This window comes from Adiantum capillus-veneris, chromosome 18 (genome assembly GCF_014529385.1).
Source record: "Adiantum capillus-veneris isolate H3 chromosome 18, ASM1452938v2, whole genome shotgun sequence".
Classification (NCBI taxonomy): Eukaryota; Viridiplantae; Streptophyta; class Polypodiopsida; order Polypodiales; family Pteridaceae; genus Adiantum; species Adiantum capillus-veneris.
The window spans coordinates 39,149,537-39,171,873 of NC_140948.1; the positions used below are offsets into that span (position 1 = coordinate 39,149,537).

The 22,337-nt window shown below is 44.1% G+C and overlaps 1 protein-coding gene across 1 annotated transcript in view; it reads right to left on the bottom strand.

The window, feature by feature from the left end:
* LOC147435528 (RAF-like serine/threonine-protein kinase PRAF) overlaps window positions 1-13,319 on the bottom strand; it is a 75,571-nt gene extending 62,252 nt beyond the window's left edge. The window contains exons 1-4 of the mRNA XM_086488576.1: window positions 12,873-13,319; window positions 12,255-12,661; window positions 8,907-12,125; window positions 8,724-8,825 (exon numbers count right to left, since the gene is read on the bottom strand). Of these exons, the coding sequence (XP_086344702.1) occupies window positions 8,724-8,825; window positions 8,907-12,125; window positions 12,255-12,614 (3,681 nt within the window). The 5' untranslated portion in view covers window positions 12,615-12,661; window positions 12,873-13,319. The remainder of the gene's footprint in view (window positions 1-8,723; window positions 8,826-8,906; window positions 12,126-12,254; window positions 12,662-12,872) is intronic.
* Window positions 13,320-22,337: the final 9,018 nt, after the last annotated feature.

The window sequence follows — 22,337 nt, forward strand, 5'->3', positions numbered from 1 at the left end:
GTCGTCGACATCATCGTCTTCGACATAGAACCTCAGTACCCCTTCAGTACCTTCGCACCCAGTACCCAGCATCAGTAGTGTCAGTACCCATTAGCATCAGCATTTAGTCATTGTAGCAGCATTGTGCAAGAATAAAGAAAGTACTTGATCTGGCAACAGAGCAAGGGGGCCCTTGAGGGTTGGGACCCGACATCCCCGTGTCGTCTCTTTTCTCTCTCTCGTCGTCTCTCTTTCTTTCAGTTTAGTTCAGTTCTTTCAAGTGAAGTAAAGTGTCCCTTGTGTTCGTGTGCGGAGTACTAGATCCGAGCAAAATCCTTACTCTTCCGTTGCACCTGACACTAGCCTCAAGGGCATAAACAATGTGGAGAAAGAGGTCACAAGCCTCACATCCATGATGGGGGTGGAGAAGCCTTTACACACAAAGGCATGGAGAGTAGGCAAGAAAAGTGATGGTTCCGGAGAGTCTTCAAAGGAGAGAGCTCTCATACTGCACTTGGAAGACAAGAAGGAATTCTTGAGGAAGAGGCCTCCTCTCAAGAAGACACGTAATTTTCTCGACGATGACCTTACTCTCTCACATCTCGCACGTATGAGAGAGGTAATGCCAGAGATTACAACGGCAAGGGACTTTTATAGAGATGGTCGGGTGGTAATTGTAGAGCGACGCATTGCACGACGGTACGAGACCTATGGGACCACACTGAAGATTGCTACTTGGAATTGTAATGGGTCTATGAGGTTGGACGTTGGTGCATTTGAGGACAGTTTTAGAGACAGGGACATTGTATTCTTCTCAGAGACTCACCAGGCCCCTGGAAAGGTGATGCCACATGTGGTGGGATATAGATGGGAGACAGCCCACAAGACAGCTACGAGATCTAAGCATGGGAGTAAAGGTTCAAGAGGAGTAGCAGTGCTATTTAGAGAGGAGGTACAGCCACTACTACATATTGTACGGAGAGATGAGCATGCTAGATACATGTGGATGAGACTGAGAGCTCTCACAGGTCGATTTCTATACATTGCCATATGTTACTTTCCTCCCAGTACGTCAGTATATGCTGCATCCAAAGGGAAATCGCCTTTCTCTATACTAGACGATGACATATGGGAGTTTTCTAGGGATGGTGATATCATTCTCCTAGGGGACTTCAATTCCCGAACGGGCAACTCTCAAACAGTCTTCTACGACACTTAGATGAGATGCTTAGAGAGCTGGATGTGGATGACTTGGGGCCTGACAGACGCTCACATGACAGAGAGCGGACGGAGTATGGGAGACACCTCATGGAGATGAGGACCACACATGGTTTAGCCATACTTAATGGCTTACAGTGATTTCCTGGAGCAACCAGTTTCACATGCTTTCCACACAGACATGGGGCCAGTACAATGGACTATGTTATGGCACAGTCGAGAGCTGTCCCTCGCATTCAAGATTTCACAATGCGAGCCACGCCAGTGGACGTAGCAGTGGATCATGCTTTCTTGACACTGTCCGTTTCATTTCAGTATAGTACAACCCAGACATCAGGAGGCAGGTCACACACCCGTTATACATTTACACCAGAGACTGATTCCGTTTATACAGAGGAGATCTGGGATCGTCTATGGGAAGGCACAACTGGCACAACTGATACAGGCCTCTCAATGGAGAAGTGCACCACTCTACTGACTGAGACACTGCATGGTGCTGTATCAGTGGCATACCCACACACTTAGCCGAGCAGGAGACGACATTTGTGTTGTTATCAGACTCACCAGAGGGTATGCACTGACATTTGGATGCAATACACAGTTTTGCAGAGGAAGTGGATTGTGTGTAGACCTTGGTAAAACCAAGATTATGGTGTTAACACCATACCACAGTTGATCAGGAGATCAGCGCCTACTTTCACATATGGTCAGAAGATTGTGGAGTGTACAGATGCATACACTTACTATGGGGTAGTCTTTAGTGGGCCGAGATTTTCTTTGAGAAGAGCAGCAGAGACTAGACTGACTAGAGTTTATGCGGCTTTGGGAGAATTGGAGAGGATGTGTTCGCAAGTTCAGTTCCATGAACCTAGGATAAAGTTATGGCTCTTTGATACTTTGGTTGCCTCTACTATGCTATATGGGGCGCAGGTTTGGGGACCTTCTGTAGGCCAGGATGGTTTGAGACGTATGGAGAGGCCCTTGGTATCTATGATCTCTCCGCTGATTAGAGCCAAGGCCTCCGTATCGCATGATATCATTCGAGCGGAGTTAGCTGCCCCTCCTATGGAGATTGAGGCGCTTACCAGGTCAGTCTCCTTTGTACACAGCCTATGGGATACTACCAGAGATACATATGGCAGGTTGGCCCTAGAGTCCTCTAGACAATTAGCTCTACAGGGGGATACATCATGCTGGTATGCACATATGACATCATGGTTTCAGACACATGGTTTCACATGGACAGGCTGCCTCCTTTTCAATACTCTCTCCTTTTCAGTACTCTACAGGCACCCTTGATGTCTCTGACACGAGAAGAGATTACTAGACTCATTCGTCAGGGTCTCATCCAGCTGGACACGAGGAGGACATGAATAGAGCTGGTACAGGAATTGGGCAGGAAGATGGCTTTCTATAGAGAGCATCTTCTCCACCTCACAAGGGATGGGTTTGTGATTCGACCTAACTATACGGACACACATCTTTCTCATGGTTTGCGTTGTGCCATTGGCCAGATATGCACATCCTCACATCAGCTTGAGATACGAGGCCGTATTCATTGTCTATTCAGAGAGGGTTTGGGGCCTCTATCTAGGGTCAAGAGTTATGAGGATCAGAGATATCTTAGACTGTATCTACTTGAGTTACACAGGCATAGAGATACTTTACTGAGGAGAGCTGGAGAGAGACAGTCCCAAAGACAGATTACAGATTTCTTACACTAGATATTGGACACCCAAAGGAGTAGCCACCATTGCAGACTCTGCCCGCACTCATACTACCACTACTAGCATTCTCATAGACCGAGCATTGGAGCTAGGGCGATCTAGACGACCGCGATTGAGGAGAAGAGCTACACAGTATCGACGGAGACTACAGCAGAGGATTCGAGCCATACTTTCTCGAAGTCCAGAGTGCAGATGAGGATGGATCTCTACCAGATCTCCCCCCCCCCCCCCCCCCCCCCACCCCCACCCACCCCTTCTCTCATTGTATTACACATTGTACTGGGCACCTTTTGTATTAGCTGGCACATCCATACAGTCCAACTTGTGGTAGTTGTATTTTTTGTTTCAGTTCTCTTTTTGATTCCGGACATGGCATCAGATTCACTATGTTGTAACAACTTGGTCTCATAGGTCATTTTGGCCTTTTGAAGACGTTAATATAACATTTCGTTTCATTTCCTCTCTCTCTCTCTCTCTCTCTCTCTCTCTCTCTCTCTCTCTCTCTCTCTCTCTCTCTCTCTCTCTCTCTCTCTCTCTCTCTCTCTCTCTCTCTCTCACACACACACACAGAGCATGATAGACGAATTCAGATTTCATAGGAGATCCACCATCGATCGCTGGCGGATCTCACCAATCTCCTCACATGGTCAGTAGTCTGACTGGGCGTCATGCATGTCGGGTCAAAGTGATCCGAATCCTCTAATGCAGCCTCCGTCAATGCTCTATAGTCCTCCACAAGTTGTGAGCGTTTGGATCTCCCCAGCTCGGTCGTTCGGTCGATCAGTGTGCCTCTCGTGCGAGTGTGGGCTTTGCTGCTATAGTAGCTCCTCAGTGTGTCCAGCTACTCTAAAGAAGGATGTGAACCGTCTCTGAGACTCGCTAGCCTCTCCTCTCATCAGGCTCTCTCTGTGTCTCTGCAGCTCGAGCAAAAACAAGCCCATGCATCTCTGGTCCTTATACCCCAAAGCCCTCTCTGACAAACAATGGAAGCGGCCTGGTATCTCATAGTAGATTGGGCAGTGGCATGTGTAGTGCAACTCTGTTCACATCTAGCAACTTAGGATTCCATAGTATTTTTATTTTGTTATTCAGCCCATAGTTACCGGAACGGGAAATTGGAACGGGGAACAGGGAACGGCAACATGCATGAAATGCCATTCCCTGTTTCGGATACTCGCGTTTGAAACACAGAACGGGAAATTGGGATTCAAAACGGGAAATTGGGATGGGAACGGCGAAAGGGGACTTGAAAATGGACATTCCCTGTTACTATAATTCAGACTTTGTATCAGATCCTCCACATTGTAACTTTCTAGTCTCATAGACACTATGGCCTTTTGAAGACGCAGCTAGTTGTTTAGCTGCTTAGTTCACACCTAGCAGTTTAGGATTCCATAGTATTATATTTTGTCATTCTGTCATTTTTTGTCATCTTGTTACTCTGACTTTGTATCAGATCCACCACATTGTAACTTTCTGGTCTCTGAGGTCACTTTGGCCTGTTGAAGACGTTGATATAACATTTCATTTTCATCTCTCTCTCTCTCTCTCTCTCTCTCTCTCTCTCTCTCTCTCTCTCTCTCTCTCTCTCTCTCTCTCTCTCTCTCTCTCTCTCTCTCACATCACAAACTTCTTTGGAGAAGACACTGGACACCCGGAGGAGCTACTACCATAGCAGATCTTGTCGCCTCACACCAGAGACACACCGATTGACCGAACGACTGAGCTGGGAAGATCCAGACGGAGGACTACACAGCATCGACGGAGGCTACACCAGAGGATTCGGACCACTTTGGCCCAACATGCACGACGCCCGTCAAACTACTGAACATGGAGGAGGTTGATGAGATCCGCCAACAACCGATGCTGGATCTCTTGTGACGTGATTTAGCTATCCCAGCTAGCTGCTTAGTTCACACCTACCAGTGTAGGATTCCACAGTATTTTTGTTTTATCATTTTGTCATTTCATTTTGTTACTCTAACTTTGTATCAGATCCACCACATTGTAACGCTCTGGGTCATAGGTCATTTTGGCCTTTTGAAGACGTTAATATAACATTTCATTTCATTTCAACTCTCTCTCTCTCTCTCTCTCTCTCTCTCTCTCTCTCTCTCTCTCTCTCTCTCTCTCTCTCTCTCTCTCTCTCTCTCTCTCTCTCTCTCTCTCTCTCAAAGGGATTTCCAAAGAGCTGGACTATGCATACTATTGTGCCTTTACATAAGGCTGGAGACCGCATGGATCCAGCCAACTACAGGACTATCATGATTGGTCATATGATGGCCAAGATTTATGGAGCAATTTTAGAGTCAGAGTTGAGAAGATATGCAGAGACCGAGGGGCTATGCGCCTCCGGACAGGCAGGCTTCAGACGCACATTCTCTACTGTGGACCACATCTTCACTCTCAGATGCTTGATAGAGCAGTCACGGAGCCGAGGGAGACGCCTCTACTGTTGCCTTGTGGACTTCCGCAAAGCCTTTGACACAGTCCTCAGAGAGAGACTACTACAGCGACTCATATCTCTTGGGATACCCCCGGACATGATATGGGCCATATATCCTTTGTATGAGAGAGTGTCAAGCAGGGTCAGATGCCCAGGAGGACTATCAGATAGCATCACTAGCACCATCGGGGTGACATGGGTGTCCACTCTCCCCTACTCTATGTGGTATGTACATAGATGAGATGGAGGCCTACATCCGCCAGAGAGGAGGAGCAAGCACCGACCTATCAGGCACTCACGTACATATTATGCTATATGCTGATGACATTATTTTACTCGCAAAGTCACAGGAGGATCTCCAGCTCCACATACAGGCTCTAGACTTATTTTGTACACAAAGGAGTGACAGTGAACCTTGGCAAGACCAAGGTTTTGATATTCCACACATTAGGCATTGTTCGAAGGAAATCAGTTTTTCCTTTTGAGGGCAGCCAGATTGAGGTAGTAGAGTCATATGTATACTTGGGCATCACCTTTACAGCCAGGACTGGCCGCTTCTCTATGGCACAGGCAGCCCCAGATCGCACCACACGAGCGTATGCAACTCTAGCCATACTTGAGAGGGGATGCCATAAGACACATTTCAAGGAGCCCCGCACGAAGAGCTGGCTATTTGACACTTTGGTGACACTAGCTCTTCTATACGCTGCCCCAGTGTGGACCCCAGGATTATTAGAGAAGGCTTGGAGCAGACTCGAGAGGCCACGGACATTGTTGCTTGCTCCGGATCACTCCCACATGATATTGTGAGAGCAGAGTTTGGTGCCCCACCCATGGTAGTGGAGGCGCTATTTCAGACAGTGGGATACCTCCACAGGCTATGAGACATGAGGGCAGATAGACTACCTCGCCTTGCTCTTGAGGCCTCCCGCAGGCTAGCAGACTCTTAAGGATGAGAGATCATGGTACGCGAGTGTGACTAGATGGCTTCAGACATACGGCTACTCTATGGACAGATTGCCTCCCTCACAGTATGATCCAGATGCACCACGCCAAGCCCTCTCACACACTGAGAGGAACACAGTTGTCAGATATGAGCTCATACAGAGGCATGTATAGCAGACTTGGCTCACACCTTCGCGGCCATTGGCCACGAAGATGGCATATTACAGAGATCATTTCCTTATGCTCACAGAGGACAGGTTCATACAGAGGCCCCACTACATGGATATATATCTACCACATGGCATGAGGGTAGCCACCGGACAGCTTAGAGTATCATCCCACCAGCTTGAGATTGAGAGTAGTAGAGCAGCACGGGTCCCACGCGAGGCCAGGATATGCAAATTATGCAGGCAGGAGGTAGTGTGGGAGCCACTTCTTATGCAGATGCCCTCACTATGCGGAGATCAAATCACGGTACCCCACTCTATTTGACAGGCTAGAGGTCTCATTACAGACAATGATGACATCATTAGATCAGAGACTACTTGGGAGACTCTCAGTGGAGATGCACCAGCATATAGAGAGAGCCCTCCAGACGGGGGAAGGTGGAGGATCGAACATGCAGACACACCTTACAGACTACCTCCAGGCTAGAGTACCCATGCAGCCAACCACAGCCATCCAGACATCAAGGGATGACTTTGATACGAGCTGAGGAGGCCAGAGCTAGGCGGCGACCACAACTACCACGATATCGCTCCTGGGCCTCTCAGAGACACAGACGAGAGGTCCAGGCCATCAGGGATCAACATACAAAATATATTCAGAGGAGGGCAGAGCAGACACTAGACATGACGGGCATAGCCAAGAGTCCTCACATCAGGCTCACGGATGTACCAAATACTACACCCTGCCATCACTACTGGATGGAGCTGATGTACCACACCACCCCCCTCCCTCCTCCCCTCACTCTTAACTACACACATACATGCCTCTTTATGTACACCGGGTCACCCCCACATCTGCACACCGGATGCTTTGTTCTTACCGGGTCACTTACCACACTACACTTTGTACACCGGCTGCTATTATTGCTATTATTACCCGATCATTTTGCACATACCAGATATCCAGAGGATATTCACATTTTTGTACATGGATCTGTCTCATAGGCCAGTTTTCTTTGGCCTTTTGAAGACGTAAATAAAATCTTTCTTTCTTTCTTTCTCTCCCCCCTCCCCCCCCCCCCGGTTGGCTCTTCACCTCACGTGCACAATCGCGCAGCATCTCCTAACGCACTTCTTCACTTGGAGCATCCGCCAATTAGTGAGTCTAAAAAGAGCTCACCATTATAGAGTAGAATAGATGCCCAAATTTTATAGCTAATGTCTCTCCAAATAAGAAGGGAAATTTCTCCTATGCAAAGCTTCTTAAAATGAAGCTTGTTAAGAAATTAGTTTGCATAGACAGCAATATAACATGATGCAGCTCGAAAGTACGAGTTGCATCATGTAATACTTGTGTAGTAGGATAATATGCATCAAACTTGAGTAACAAAACCCACCCAACTTGACATAATTTAACATATATAGATAGATGAATCCAGGATAAGCCCATATTCAACTTTCAAAGGAAACTGCATGGGTATAGACTCATGGTAGTCATCCACAAGACAATATAACCATCAGCTCCATCATGCAAAAAAAAAAACAAAAAAAAAAAATCTCTGCCACATACTCTATCAAATGAAATTTATCCAAAGAGTACAGCCCCAGTAAAAACTAGTAATCCATATTTTTATATAAACAAAAAAATAAATCTGCGACACATTCTCTATCAAATGAATTTATTTAAAGAGTATAGTCCAGTAAAAAAGAAAAACCTATAGTTTTCTCCTAGGAATCACTAATTTTTCCTAAGCTTATGGTACTTCTTTATTAAAAAACGGGGATGCAATTTTATGAGAGGGTACTTTATGGGTCCAATTCTTTACCATTGGAAGCTCAAAAGCCTCAAAAGGCATTGTTTAAAGACACTTTGATCTATCTGTAAAAGGTTCTCAAAGCAGTTATGTGGGTTATTTTTCAATGTACACAACATTTTCAAAACCTTCGGAAAGAAGATATTTAAGACTCTTTGGGTACAAAACAAGTTTAAATAGTTGTGGGATGGAGCTAGACACAATTCCCAGTTGGCTGTGCCAAAATTCTCTCTGAACTGCTCAAAAAAGTAAAACGTTCTACAGGGCTTCTTAACACCATTGTTAACTGTCACGGGGATTAAGGTACCCTTCACATTGCAGCTCACACTCATAGAACCAACCAACTGACCTGCCTTTTTTCTGGCAATGTATACAAGAACATAAAGAGAACTGAGAGGTGCTATGAAAAGGTCAAGCCATCACACACCTGTAGCCCCCGAGATACAGCCTCCGCTTCAGCAACCACTGCGGGATTTAGGCTCACATTCATGCCCTCTAGATTATTTAAAACGCCCTCAACCTTAACTTCCTGAAAGAATAGCTCACTATTAAATAGTTGTTACCCATGTTTCTCTATATAAGAGAAACCTTGCATTAATGAAAATCTTACCAAAGTCTCCCTTTTTACGACAGACTCAACATTGTCTGGTGTTTCGATACTTAATGACCGCTTCTCTGTGACAAGATCCTCTAATTTTACAGTCGACAGGTTCTCTTCCCAATTTTGCATAGATAGGGTTGGAACACTGTAAAGAGAGGTTGGCAGTAACGAAATATCTGCATTAGCTGAAGCCTTACTGCTTTGAGTATGTCTAATTTCATCCTCCTCCACCGAACCTGAATCAAATATAGGGAGGTCAGCCTTTGCTTCCACAGCCTTTGAGAAGCGAGGGGAGGATACTAAACTCGCATCTTGCGCATACGTAAGCCTGTCATGATCAGATCGCAAAAATTCCTGTTCCTCCACTTGAATGCATGAGGCAAAATTTCCACACTCATAGTCTTTAATCACCTCTGCTAAACAGCTAGAATGTGTTAATGGTTCCACCTTAATAGAGAGGGAGGGACTATCAAGTGCTGAACTGTCCACCGAGTTACGAGGTGACAATGGTGAGGCATGTGAATTTATTGCAGCACCAGAATTATGGTTGCCATGTGATGGTCGCAACTGCAAATTGGAATGGAGAGAATCATTTGAATTACTTTGAATGTTGGCAATAAATGCATCATTCGACCTGTTCCTGTTGCCTTTCAGGTATCCACTTTCAATGACAGACAATCTATTTTGCTGATCTTGGGAGCACATATCTTTGTCACTTGTTTGCCTACTCAGTCCACCACCAAAATACAAACTGTCATTAGAGCTATTCTCAAGCCTTCGGGAATCTTCTGAAAGTTTTGCATTATCTCGGATTCCTTTGACCCACTGACCTTCCTCCAAATCAGCAACAAATAAAGAATTTGGATTTGCTCTCTTTGGTGACATACACGGAGCAGGTATCGGAGCTGCCCTCAATAAATGATTTTCTGAAACTGCACCCAACAGATCAGGATCTTTGTCTGGTGTTTCATTGAAAGTTGGAAAGAGTGTTGATGAGCTGGATACTCTGACCCTATCAAAGATCGGTTGAGGGCCGGCAACAGCAGATGGTGTAAAACTCGTCGTTGAAAAACCGCAAGACTCGAAAGTTGCAGCATCAATAGACAACGGATTGGCAAAGGACGAACCCAACATATTATAAGCAGGACCACTCTCAGGAACTTCGAAATTAGCAAAGCTCGAGCTTGCTTCACCCCTCAAATTTTCTTGCCCCAGCCCAGTCCATCTCATTGTTGCCTTTTCACTTTCAGGTCTCCCCATAGTCCAATCAATCCCTTCTTGATTGTGTGTGTATGCCGCAAAGCCACCACCATAATGTACCTGCTCTTGCACCTGCTCATTTTTTCTTGAAAGCCTGTGGTCTCCAAGTTGTGACAAATGCTCACGGTGGTAAGGGCTGCCTCCAGGATAAGGAGGTGTCTTCGGCTCTATCAACCCTTCTGAATAGAAACTATGTACATTGTCCCCTTCTAGCTGCCTGAATCCACTCCTAATGTCTTGAGGCTTTGATAAAGGTGATGAAAGCTGCTGCCTTCCAGCCTGCTCATCGCCAACCTCTCGTGGGTCAACACGTACATTAAGTGGTTTCAAACCTCGAAGAACTGGCTCAATCTGAGGCTGCTGCTCAACACCTCCAGCAAGGCCCCAACGGCCTACCAGACCTGGATGGATTCCTGTTGGATTAAAGTTCATGTCTTGAAACTTCACACGAGGTGAAGATGGAGCTGATCCTGGGTGTAATGCTGAAGCAGTTGCGTAACCTGCCCCAGGATGGAGAACATTAGGCGGAGAATGGACGCTTGTTTGGACAGTGAGTGGCTTTTGTTGTGGTATGGTACTCACAGTACCACTATATTGATTAAGCTGGTTGTAAGTTGCCACTTCAACGCTTGAAACGACAACAGGAGATAAAATCTGAGGAGCATGCAGCTGATGGGACAACATAGGCAAGGGCTGCATGCTGTCCGATGCTGCTAATCGAACTTGATCCAGCCTTTGTGAATCCTCTCTTCTTGTTTCTCTATTATAATGCCAGGCTGCTTGAGGAAGATAACCCGGGTCCTGCAGAGCAGGGTTTTGAATATCCAAGGGCGTTGGCACCTGATCAGACAAATGACAGTCTGTTAATTTATCTACTATCGGCCCCAAAATTTCTGGTTGCTGCTGTTGAAGAGCCAATAAACTTCTATTAGAGCCCACTCGAGACAATCTTCCGTATGAGTCAACCTGAGGCACGACACTGGCGGATGACATCTTGGGCAACATAGAATCTGCTACAAGCATTTGATCTCGACAGTGAGGATGACCCACGATCACCTCATGCTGAGACTTTGGTGGGGAATCGGTTGATCTCATTGCATCAAATTGCCTATAAGCTCCATCATGCTGAGAATTGAAAGATGAGGTTCCTGACCCCACACCTTCAACATCCTGATATAATGCATCCGCCCGCTGTAATTCATGAAAATGAGCAACAGGTCCTTTCAACAATTGATCACTGTACAAATGGGAAACATCTGGGAGCCCTGCCTGCCTTAATGCAGAAAGTTGTGCTGCAGTTGTAGGAGAAGGGGGAGTAGAAGTAGATGCTGAAAGAACTCTTGACATCAGCTGCTTACTGGACTGAATCAAAACAGGTTGCATGAAAGATGGTGCTAGCTGAGGGTTTGGAACAACTGGCACTACATATGTCATATTGTTAGGAACTCGACTAGCACCCAAGGTATCAGGTACTTGTCCTGTCAAAATGCTCGAGTTGCTGAGAGGCACCATACTCATTGGTCGTGAATCAGGCATACCATTAATTGCATCCATGTAAATCTGATCTGTATTTCTTATGTCCACTGGGCTGGTTGCATGAACTAATTCAAAATCTGCTGGAGAGAACAGAAAGATTCGTAACCTGTTGGATCCCTCGATTGCTTGCAACCTGTCATACTCGTCCATCATGTTCTCCACATCCTCATCACATGAGATTGAAATAAGCGCATCCAGATCCTCATTAGGAAGCTGATACTTCAGCACAACAGGCTGTCCATAGAGCCTTGCCATCTTCTGCATAAGATCACTGTACTTGGTATGACCGTAAACTGAAATTATCCGTGTATCACCACCAGCATACCGGAGCGTTCCATCACCAGGTCTTGGCAAGATTTTACCCCCAAAACTGCACATTAATTTAACCCTTGTTCCATGATGTTCTCCTGATGAGCTATACCCAGAATATACCTAAAAAATGGGCATAAGATAAAATTGACATCAAAATATAAAAAAGAGTGAATGAGCTATACCCAGAATATACCTAAAAGATGGGCATAAAATAAAATTGACATTGTGACAACATGTCGTGTATCTAACCTTTTCTGAAGTTGACGCTGAGACATCTGACATACTTCCTGACGCTATCCTTTCGCCTAAAATACCTGCAAAATCTTCATATTGATAGCAACCTGATGGATCAACAGTACCAACACCACCATAGGCCTGCTGAGTTGGTTGTGCAATGTTCTGACAAAGAAACCTTGGAGAGTTCTCATTCGTGAGGACCCCATCTCTCAATGAAGAGTCTCCTAGCCGATGTCGAAGAGGACGCAGATTGTGATGTTGTTCCATAAATGGTTGAGAAGCAGGCACATCCAACACGAGGTTTTGAGGCGAAGGAACCACACTTGTAGTAACTTCAGGCACTAGCCCAAAGTTCTGCTGCCGAGCTGCCATTAGCAGGCAGTACCTCACCTTTCAAATTCAGCCTTCAAGCACTGCAGCTGGAAGATTAAAAACTAATTTTCAGCCATTAGGATCTTGCTCTAATAACAACTACGACCTTTCAATCTACAAGAATGACAACTCTTCTGGTCATGAATGGTCATGAAAAGTAGGTGCTACTGTCCATTCGCCGCACAAATACAACAATGCACGATGGTGAAGTAAAACCGGATTGATCTCATCATACCCTTATGCACAAAAAGCCCTTACCTGATCTGCATGAGCCTCCATCCCATTCTTCCTTCTAAGAGAGGACTGGGCATCTACAAAATGAAGAAAGTACATTGTTTTGCGATCCAAAAACAATAGGTAAATTCTGTCCATGCTCTAGTTTCAGTATCGCAAGCTCTGGCGCAAAGAATATGATGATGCTCGATAGAAAAGCAATAAGTTGCTGCAGCCAGAAAAAATCAAAGCTCCATCCGCTGGGAAAGAAGCTTCACGGGAATGACGGAAACTCTGCAAAGCAGCCTTCTTCTTGGTCGACAAATCGGGACGATGAGTTCGCTTCGCTCTAAATTGTAATGGTGGTATTCCTGCATATGTGCTATGCCTATGCGAAAGACTCAAACCGCCACTACAAACACACGTCCATTCTCCAGCTATTTGTCCTCGTACTTCCATGTGTCAAAACCCTTGCCTATAGAGGTCCCATTTCACACCCAGTCTTGTCTGGCTATATACTCCTCTCGTTGTGTGCTCCCAAAAGATAATTTCATGCATGGATGTGAAGATTCTTTTAAAGAGCACTTAAAACAAAACAACTATATATGATTCTCTTTTCTCTTAGTCACACATAATGACAATATAAACATTGTATTGTATAGAAGTGCCTCATAAAGGAACCAAGCCAACAAAATAAATCACACCCATAGACACTCACATGGAAGGCACTCCCATCTATCTATCTATACTCTTTATACTATCTATCTATCTACTCTCTATACTCTTTATACTAGAGCTTGAGAAGATGGTAAGAGCTTAGGCTTCCACCTGTCACACACACCGATTCACTTCACAAAAGTAGAAAAGCCGTTATGACACCGAAAAGTCAAAAGATTTTATCCTCTATTTGTGGTATTAAAAAAATGAGTCCTTGCTTTCAGAGCCCTGTCCTAGGCTTATTTCTCTTCTTTCTATTTTATTGTTTTTAATTGCCACTTGGTCCTTCTTGCTTTTGGATGCAACAATAAGCATACATGATGTTTCAAAGAAAAATTTGTTCACACTACACTCCATTTTCAATACGAACCTTACTTCAATTTAATTTCTTTTACAACAACAATGTGCAATGATTGATATCAAAAGAAAAAATTACATCGGGTTGAGTCATACAAGAGAACCTATTAAAAAGTAGAAAATCCATTCAGCAATATACGTAGGGGCAAAAATAAATGATATTAGAATGCAAAAATCATTAGAGATGAGTTATAGTGGGGAGCCTCTTTATATGAAGTATATGCTCTCTATTAAAGAGACTGAAAAAAAATGAATGCTCAAGCATGCATCAGTCCATGGCTCTCCCTCTCGATCATGCACGGTGTCACCAAAAGATTTTTAAAAATTTCTCAAAAGGTAGACTCATCCACATGTTGGCAAGTGGAGTGCTTTTTAGATGTTTGCACGTCCTTGACATGGATGGGCTATAGATACGTGCAAGCTATGTATGGGTAGCATTCTCATAAGAGAGCCATTGCAGAGGCCCATCTCGCTGAGAGAGAGAGAGAGAGAGAGAGAGAGAGAGAGAGAGAGAGCTTAAAGAAGATCGTTGTGCTCTACCCTTAGTGTTGTGAAGGCTTGGCATTGCCCCTCTTGCCTACCTTGGTGTAGCAGCTTCTTAAACCTACATTCCCTAGAGAGCCCCTACTCTTGATCATGGCTACCCCTATGTGGAGCTACCAAGTTACCACCTACAACCCTTGTGTGTGCCAATAGCGGCCTTTGCACATCACCTATCCATGAGGCGCCCCCTCGTGCTTCTCTTCCATGGTGCCTTCAATGGGATAAGGCCAACACCTGAAGCAACCACAATTCCTATACATTTTTGTTAGCATATTTATTTCCTTCCTATGAAAAAACCATAAATTTGAGCTATTTTTCACAATTTTACAATTTCAATTGAATTTCCAAGTGGCAGAAAAGCCTCACTGAGAGAAAGAGAGAGAGAGAGAGAGAGAGAGAGAGAGAGAGAGAGAGAGGGGGGGGGGGGGGGGGGGGGGGGGGGGGGGGGGGGGGGGGGGGGGGGGGGGGGGGGGGGAAGAAGAAGAAAAGTTTTAATCGACGTAGGAAAAATCTCAAAAGAGTCTCTAAAAGATTTATCCAACAAGTGTTAAACTCAAGAACTTTCAAAAAAAAAGTTTCAATGGCGTACGAACAATCCTAGAAGGGTCCCTCAAAGATTTATGAGGAGTGTCTAACTCAACATCAAAGGAGGCATTAAAATAGTAGTATGCAAAGGTTGCACCAAGAGAACCCTACATGCTTTTGATTCCAAAGTAGCTATCCTCTCTGTTAAGGTTTTTTAGAGAGTAAAGGTTTGGCCAAGATAATGGAGGCACTGTTGAAGCTAGATGGTGGGAGGCTTCATTTGAGGTACCAACCTCTGTACATCCCTTGCACTCAACCCTACAACTCTCATTTGGGAAGACTATTGTGATCAACGAAGGGATTATTACAACATCTATCAATGTTGTCAAGCTCTCTTTTGTGTATCAATGCCATTAGTGGATACACTCCTTGTTTCTCCTATCTCTATGTCTTTCTCTATAGAACCAGCGCTATCCTCCATGCAACAAGATGTGCTTAACGATACACACAGCTTGTGACAGTATAGAAGATTAATTCGAGTGACTGCAACATAACACTTCTTCATAAATGAGAATAAATGAGAGAGAGAGAGAGAGAGAGAGAGAAGACAGGTGATAGCATCATAACAAAAATTCCAAGAGAACTCAACAATCTATAAGATAAATTTATATATACATATATATATATATATATATATATATAAACACAATGACAATATAAACATTGTATTGTGTAGAAGTGCCTTATAAAGGAACCAAGCCAACAAAATAAATAGTACCCATAGACACTCAGTTGCAAGGCACTCCCCATCTATCTATCTATCTATACTCTATACTCTTTATACTAGAGCTTCAGAAGATGGTGAGAGCTTAGGCTTCCACTTGTCTCACACACCGGTTCACTTCGAAAAAGTAGATAAGCCTTGTGACAACAAAAAGTCAAAATATTTTCTCCTATATTTGTGGTAAAAAATAATGAGTCCTTGCTTTAAGAGCCTTGCTCTAGGCTTATTTCACTTCTTTCCATTTTATTGTTTTTAAATGCCACTTGATCCTTCTTGCTTTTGGATAGAACAATATACATATATGATGTTTCAAAGAAAAATTGTTCACACTACACTCCATTTTCAATAAGAACCTTACTTCAATTAAATTTATTTTATAACAACAATGTGCAATGATTGTTGGAATTAGGGTTGCAAAGAGACACACACAGCTTGGAGAAGACGAAGGAAGCTCAAGGCACACAATAGAGAGTGTATTACTTAGTGTGCAATGGAAAGATAGATAGCCCTAGAGTGATGGGCGTATATACAATGCACGGGGGAAAGAACCTCCTAAAGAGGGAAAAAATGTCTGGGCGGTCCTAGTGTGTTCACACACATCACTACCACATGTATATGGTAACAAACCCCCCCTGGAGTGATGCGGTGAACGAGAGCTGGCACATGAGTAAAGGGAAGTGCCATGCCCTAAGGACATGATCAGTCCACAAAGGGGAGTAAGCCCAAAGCTTTGCGGAAAGCTTCAAGCTTCTCGTGAGACAATGCCTTTGTGAAAAGATCTGCAAGGTTGTCCTGTGTTGGCACATAAGCCAAGCTAATCTCTCCTGCTGAGAGCCTCTCCCTGACATAGTGGTAATGCACCTCAATGTGCTTTGTGTGAGCATGAAAAACTGGGTTCCTCGCAACTACCAATGTGCTCTGACTGTCAGTGTAGATAGTGTTGGCAGTGTCCTGTCCAACACCCAAATCATCCATAAGGCGTATGATCCATACACACTCAATCGTAGCTGTGAAGACTGCCCTGTACTCAGCCTCACAACTCGAAGTGGCCACAGTAGGCTGCTTCTTGCTCGACCATGATATACATGAACTGCCAAGCATGAAACAAAAACCACTTGTGGACACTCGCGTGTCAAAACAACCAGCCCAATCTGAGTCCAAAAAAGCATGTAAGTCTAGCGGCAATGATCCCTCCTTGGGATAAAACAAGCCAAGATGTAAAGTGCCACTAAGGTAGCGGAAAATCCTCTTGACAGCCTGCCAATGCATAGACCCTAGGCTATGCATAAATCTGCTAACTTGTGAGACTGCAAACTGAATATCCGGCCTCGTGTTGCATACATAAATGAGGTAGCCAACAGCAGTTTGGTAAAGAGTGACATCAACAGGATCGCCAGCATCATGTAGACTCAACTTCAAACCTGTTTCCATGGGAGTGGCAATAGGTTTGCAATCCTCAAGTCCAAACTTACATAGCAATGTCTCTATGTAACTTTTCTGACACAAGGCAATACCACCATCACATTGCTTAAACTGTATACCCAAGTAATGATGCAACAGCCCCAAATCTTTCATCTTGAAAGTAGCATTCAAATCAGCCTTAAATTCAGCAATATGTCTCTCATTTGGTCCAGTGATCAGCAAATCATCAACATAAAGAACCACAATGAGAAGTACATCATCCTCACGCTTTACATACAATGTGCTTTCTGTTGGACTGTTACGAAAGCCTTGTTTAACCAAATGAGTGTCAGCTTTCTCATACCAAGCACAAGGAGATTGCTTCAACCCATACAAAGCCTTCTTACATCTACACACTTTGTCCTCTTATCCTTTTATGACAAAACCGCGAGGCTGCGTTACATAAACTTCCTCAAATATGTCACCATTCAAGAAAGCAGTAACAATGTTTGATTGATGTACATCCCAACCAAAATGAGCTGCCAATGCACATAGAAAACGCACAGTAGTCATACAACAAGTGGGAGCAAAAGTCTCTTCATAATCAATGCCTTTTTGCTGTGCATAACCCTTTGCAACAAGTCGAGCCTTATGGCGATCGATCTCACTATCCGGCTTGCGTTTCAACTTGTAAACTCACTTCGTACCAATGGCCTTTTTGCAAGGAGGCAAATCACATAAAGTCCATGTGTCATTTTCTATAAGTGCATCATATTCTGATTGCATGGCAGCCATCCAATTTTTTGAATTTTGTGCTTCATCAAAAGACAGAGGCTCCTCAACATCATGTAAACTAGACACAGCCAAAGCATAACAATCTGATGCATAAGATGCATGGCGAGAGCCTGAACGAGTACGACTAGACAAAGGTGCATCCAATTTACTGTCACGCAAAGTATGCACCAGCCATTTTGGCATACCTCTAGCATGCTCATTTTCAACCCTTTCCTCATCAAGTACATCATGTACATGTGCATCAGTAATAAGCTGATCTAAAACATTTTCAGAAACCCCCATAGGCTGTACATTTTCCTCATTGGAACTTACATTCGTATTTCCACCACTGAAAAGAGGCAACAGAGTGTCATAAATGTCATGTGAGCTTACATTACTGTCTCTAGTACATGATAGCAAGGGTTGAACAGAATCTTCCACAAACACTACATCCCGTGAAACCAGAATCCGTTTTGTTTGCGAATGATACAACCTGTAACATTTGCTTTCAGCACTATAACCAACAAAAATACATTTGACAGCCTTCTCATCCAATTTTATGCGCTGCACTTGTGGCATCAAAGCATATGCCAAACATCCAAAAACACGCATGTGCTCAATAGAAGGCTTTCTATCATGCCATGCTTCATATGGAGTAATAGACTGCAAAGCTTTCGTAGGACACCTGTTAAGTACATAAGTGGCACACATGATGGCCTCAAGCCAAAAAGAATGCGGCAAAGCTGAATTTTGACCATACATCGTGCCATTTCCGTAAGTGACCTGTTTTTCCTCTCAGCAACACCATTTTGTTGAGGTGTATAAGGCACTGTACATTGGTGTTTTATCCCACGACTAGCCAGAAATGCATTAAATTCATGAGACATATACTCCCCCCCTCGATCGGAATGGAGGGTGCCCATAGTACATTTCGAGACATTTTCAGCCATAGCCAGAAATTGTTTGAAGCACATAAAAACTTTGGACTTCGCTTTAAGCGGGAATAACCATGCATTCCTGGAGTAATCATCAATGAAAGTCACGAAGTACAGGTAATTGCCCAAGGACGGAGTTTGCATGGGCCCACAAACATCACTATGCACAAGCTGCAACCTGCATGTGGCCCGAACTGAACCATCCTTTGGAAACTTAGAACGCTGCATCTTACCCAAAATAGAGCCTTCACAAACATGTTTGACAGGTGCTTCAAGAGGCGGCAAAGAAGCAACCATATCAGATTTCTGCAAACGCAGCAAACTGGCAAAATTCAGATGACCAAAACGTGCATGCCAAAGTTTTGCATCTGAAATAGCCCTTGAATCTGCAACAAAATTTGCAAAATTTTATCCACACTTGTCATACAAAGTGAGCTTATACAGCCCACGGCACAAAAGGCCAGATGCAACAATTTCATCACCAAAATTGAGATCATGAACTGTACATCTGTCATCCACAAATTTGACTACAAGTCCAAGTCTAGCAAGTGCGGATATAGACAAGAGATTCTTCTTGATCCCAGGTACATAAAGTGCATCAACAAGTGTGAAGGAATCTCCATTTGCACTAGTAAGCACAATCTTACCAACTCCCTGAACTGGATAAGAGGCATTGTTGGCACAAGTGACATAATTCCCATGAGGGACAGACTCGAGAGAGGTAAACAATTCACGATGTGAGGTAATGTGCTTTGTAGCACCACTGTCAAAATACCACACATGTGAATCTGCAGCAAACTGACAAGCATGCATCATGGACAGCAGGATTGTAAGTGCACTCTGCACTAAAAGCCCATTCTGCATCAACATCAGCATCACAGTCTCCTTTCACAGAAGACTCAACAATGGTTGCATTTGTAGTGGAACCACGCTCTTTTTTCTTAGCCTCTCTGGCCTTCAACTTAGGACACGACTTGATCAAGTGATCATTAGCTTTACAATAATGGCAACGCATCTTCTTTTTACCCTTATCACCAGAATTACCAGACGAAGTGCTGCCAGCGGAAGCATTAGGAACATAATTTTTGCCACTTGCAGCAGAACCATAAGAAGTGGCTGCATTATTGTTACCACCCTTTCTTTGAGAAGCAATAAAATCCTGTTCAACTGCACCTTGCCTAGTCCTGCTTTTTCTAGAAAGTGACTCTTGCAACAGCAATGTGCATAATGCATCAAACTTGACAACTTCAGGATTTCCTTTGGGTCATTAGTCTCCAAGTACTAGCAAACGTCTGGTAGGAATTTGGTAAGGCATCAAGAATAGTCTGCACAAGGGAACTGTCTGAAATGACTTCACCTGCAGAAATAAGTTGCTCATTGATATCCTTGACACTAGCAAGGAAAGTGTCCATATCATCTTCCTCATGCATAATCTTCGACTCCAACTCTTTACGCAGCAAAGCAATTTTAGCCTCATTGCGACTTGCATAAAGACCAGCCAAAATATCTCAAGCCTGCTTTGCATATTTTGCTGAACGAATGTGAGGAACAATGGTGCGCTTCACAGACAACGCAATCAATGCGTGAGCCTGCGCATCCTTTACATCCCAATGAGCTTGTTCTGCCGTAGGCAAAACAACTCTAACAACATCAATCCTTGCAGCAAGACCTGCAACATCCTCAACATCACCTACATCTTCAGAACCAGGACGTACATCAATGCCCTGCACAATGTTCCAAACGCCTTTTGACACAAGAACATGTTGCATCATATAAGCCCACATAGGGTAGTTGTCCCCATCCAACCTATCCTCAGCCGCAAACATCTTGAACACATCTGTGTTGTTGTTGTCAGCCATGGTAAATGCTGCACCTGATGTGAAAATTGTCGGAAAATAGGAGAAACGGAGCGGGAACAACACGTGCTATATAGCACAAACCATAGAAGACTGTAAGGCACCTATTATGCAGAAAATGGCACTGACAGAAATTCTGCACAAAATGACAAAATAGCCTGTGCAGTATTGCCTGTAGTGGAAACGGAGGCTGAAATGAGCCCAAATCAAAAATCTGAGCGAACGCTCGCCAAACATTTGTCGACATGCGAACGCTCGCCAAAGCTCACTGAAATCGGAGAAAGTGAGCAGGCGTGTACTGGAGCAGCTGGCGACTAAGCGGGGAGGACGCAACCTGCTCTGATACCAATTGTTGGAATTAGGGTTGCAGAGAGACACACACAACTTGGAGAAGACGAAGGAAGCTCAAGGCACACAATAGAGAGTGTATTACTTAGCGTGCAATGGAAAGATAGATAGCCTTAGAGTGATGGGCGTATATACAATGCACGGGGGAAAAAACCTCCTAAAGAGGGAAAAAAAGCCCCAACGGTCCTAGTGTGTTCACACACATCACTACCACATGTATATGGTAACAATGATTGATATCAAAAAGAAAAATTACATCAGGTTGAGTCATAGAGGAGAACCTATTAAAAAGAAAGAAAATCCATTCAACAATTTACATAGGGACAAAAATAAATGATATTAGAATGTAAAAATAATTAGAGGATGAGGTATAGTGGGGAGCCTCTTTATATGAAGTCTATCAATCTATGCTCTTTATTAAAGAGACTAGAGAAAAACACAAATGCTCAAGCATGCATCAATCATTGGCTCTCTCTCTCTCTCTCTCTCGATCATGCAAGGTGTTGTCAATATCTTTTTAAGAAATTCTCGAAAGGTACACTTATCCACATGTCAGCAAGTGGAGTGCTTTTTCAATGTTGGCACTCCCTTCACATGGATGGCCTATAGATATGTGCAAGCTATGTATGGGTAGCATTCTCAAAGAGAGCCATTGCAGAGGCCCATTGTACACACACACACACACACAGAGAGAGAGAGAGAGAGAGAGAGAGAGAGAGAGAGAGAGAGAGAGAGAGAGAGAGAGAGCTTAAAGATATTGGTGTGCTCTACCCTTAGTGTTGTGAAGGCTTTGCCTTGCCCCTCTTGCCTACCTTGGTGCAGTAGCTTCTTAAACCTACAGTCCCTAGAGCTCCTCTACTCTTAATCATGGCTACCCCTACGTGGAGCTACCAAGCCACCACCTACAAGCCCTATGTGTGCCAATAGTGGCCTTTGCACATCACCTATCCATGAAGTGCCCCCTCGTGCTTCTCTTCCATGGTGCCTTCACTGGGATAAGGCCACCACCTATAGCAGCCACAATTCTTGATCATTTTCATTAGCATACTTATTTGCTTCCTTTGCAACAACCATAGACTTGAGCTACTGTCCACAGTTTTACAAAAATTTTCCGGAATTTTATCATAATATTTTGTTTTTCAATTGAATTTCCAAGCGGCATAAAGCCTGAGAGAGAGAGAGAGAGAGAGAGAGAGAGAGAGAGAGAGAGAGAGAGAGAGAGAGAGAGAGAGAGAGAGAGAGAGAGAGAGAGAGAGAGAGAGAGAGAGAG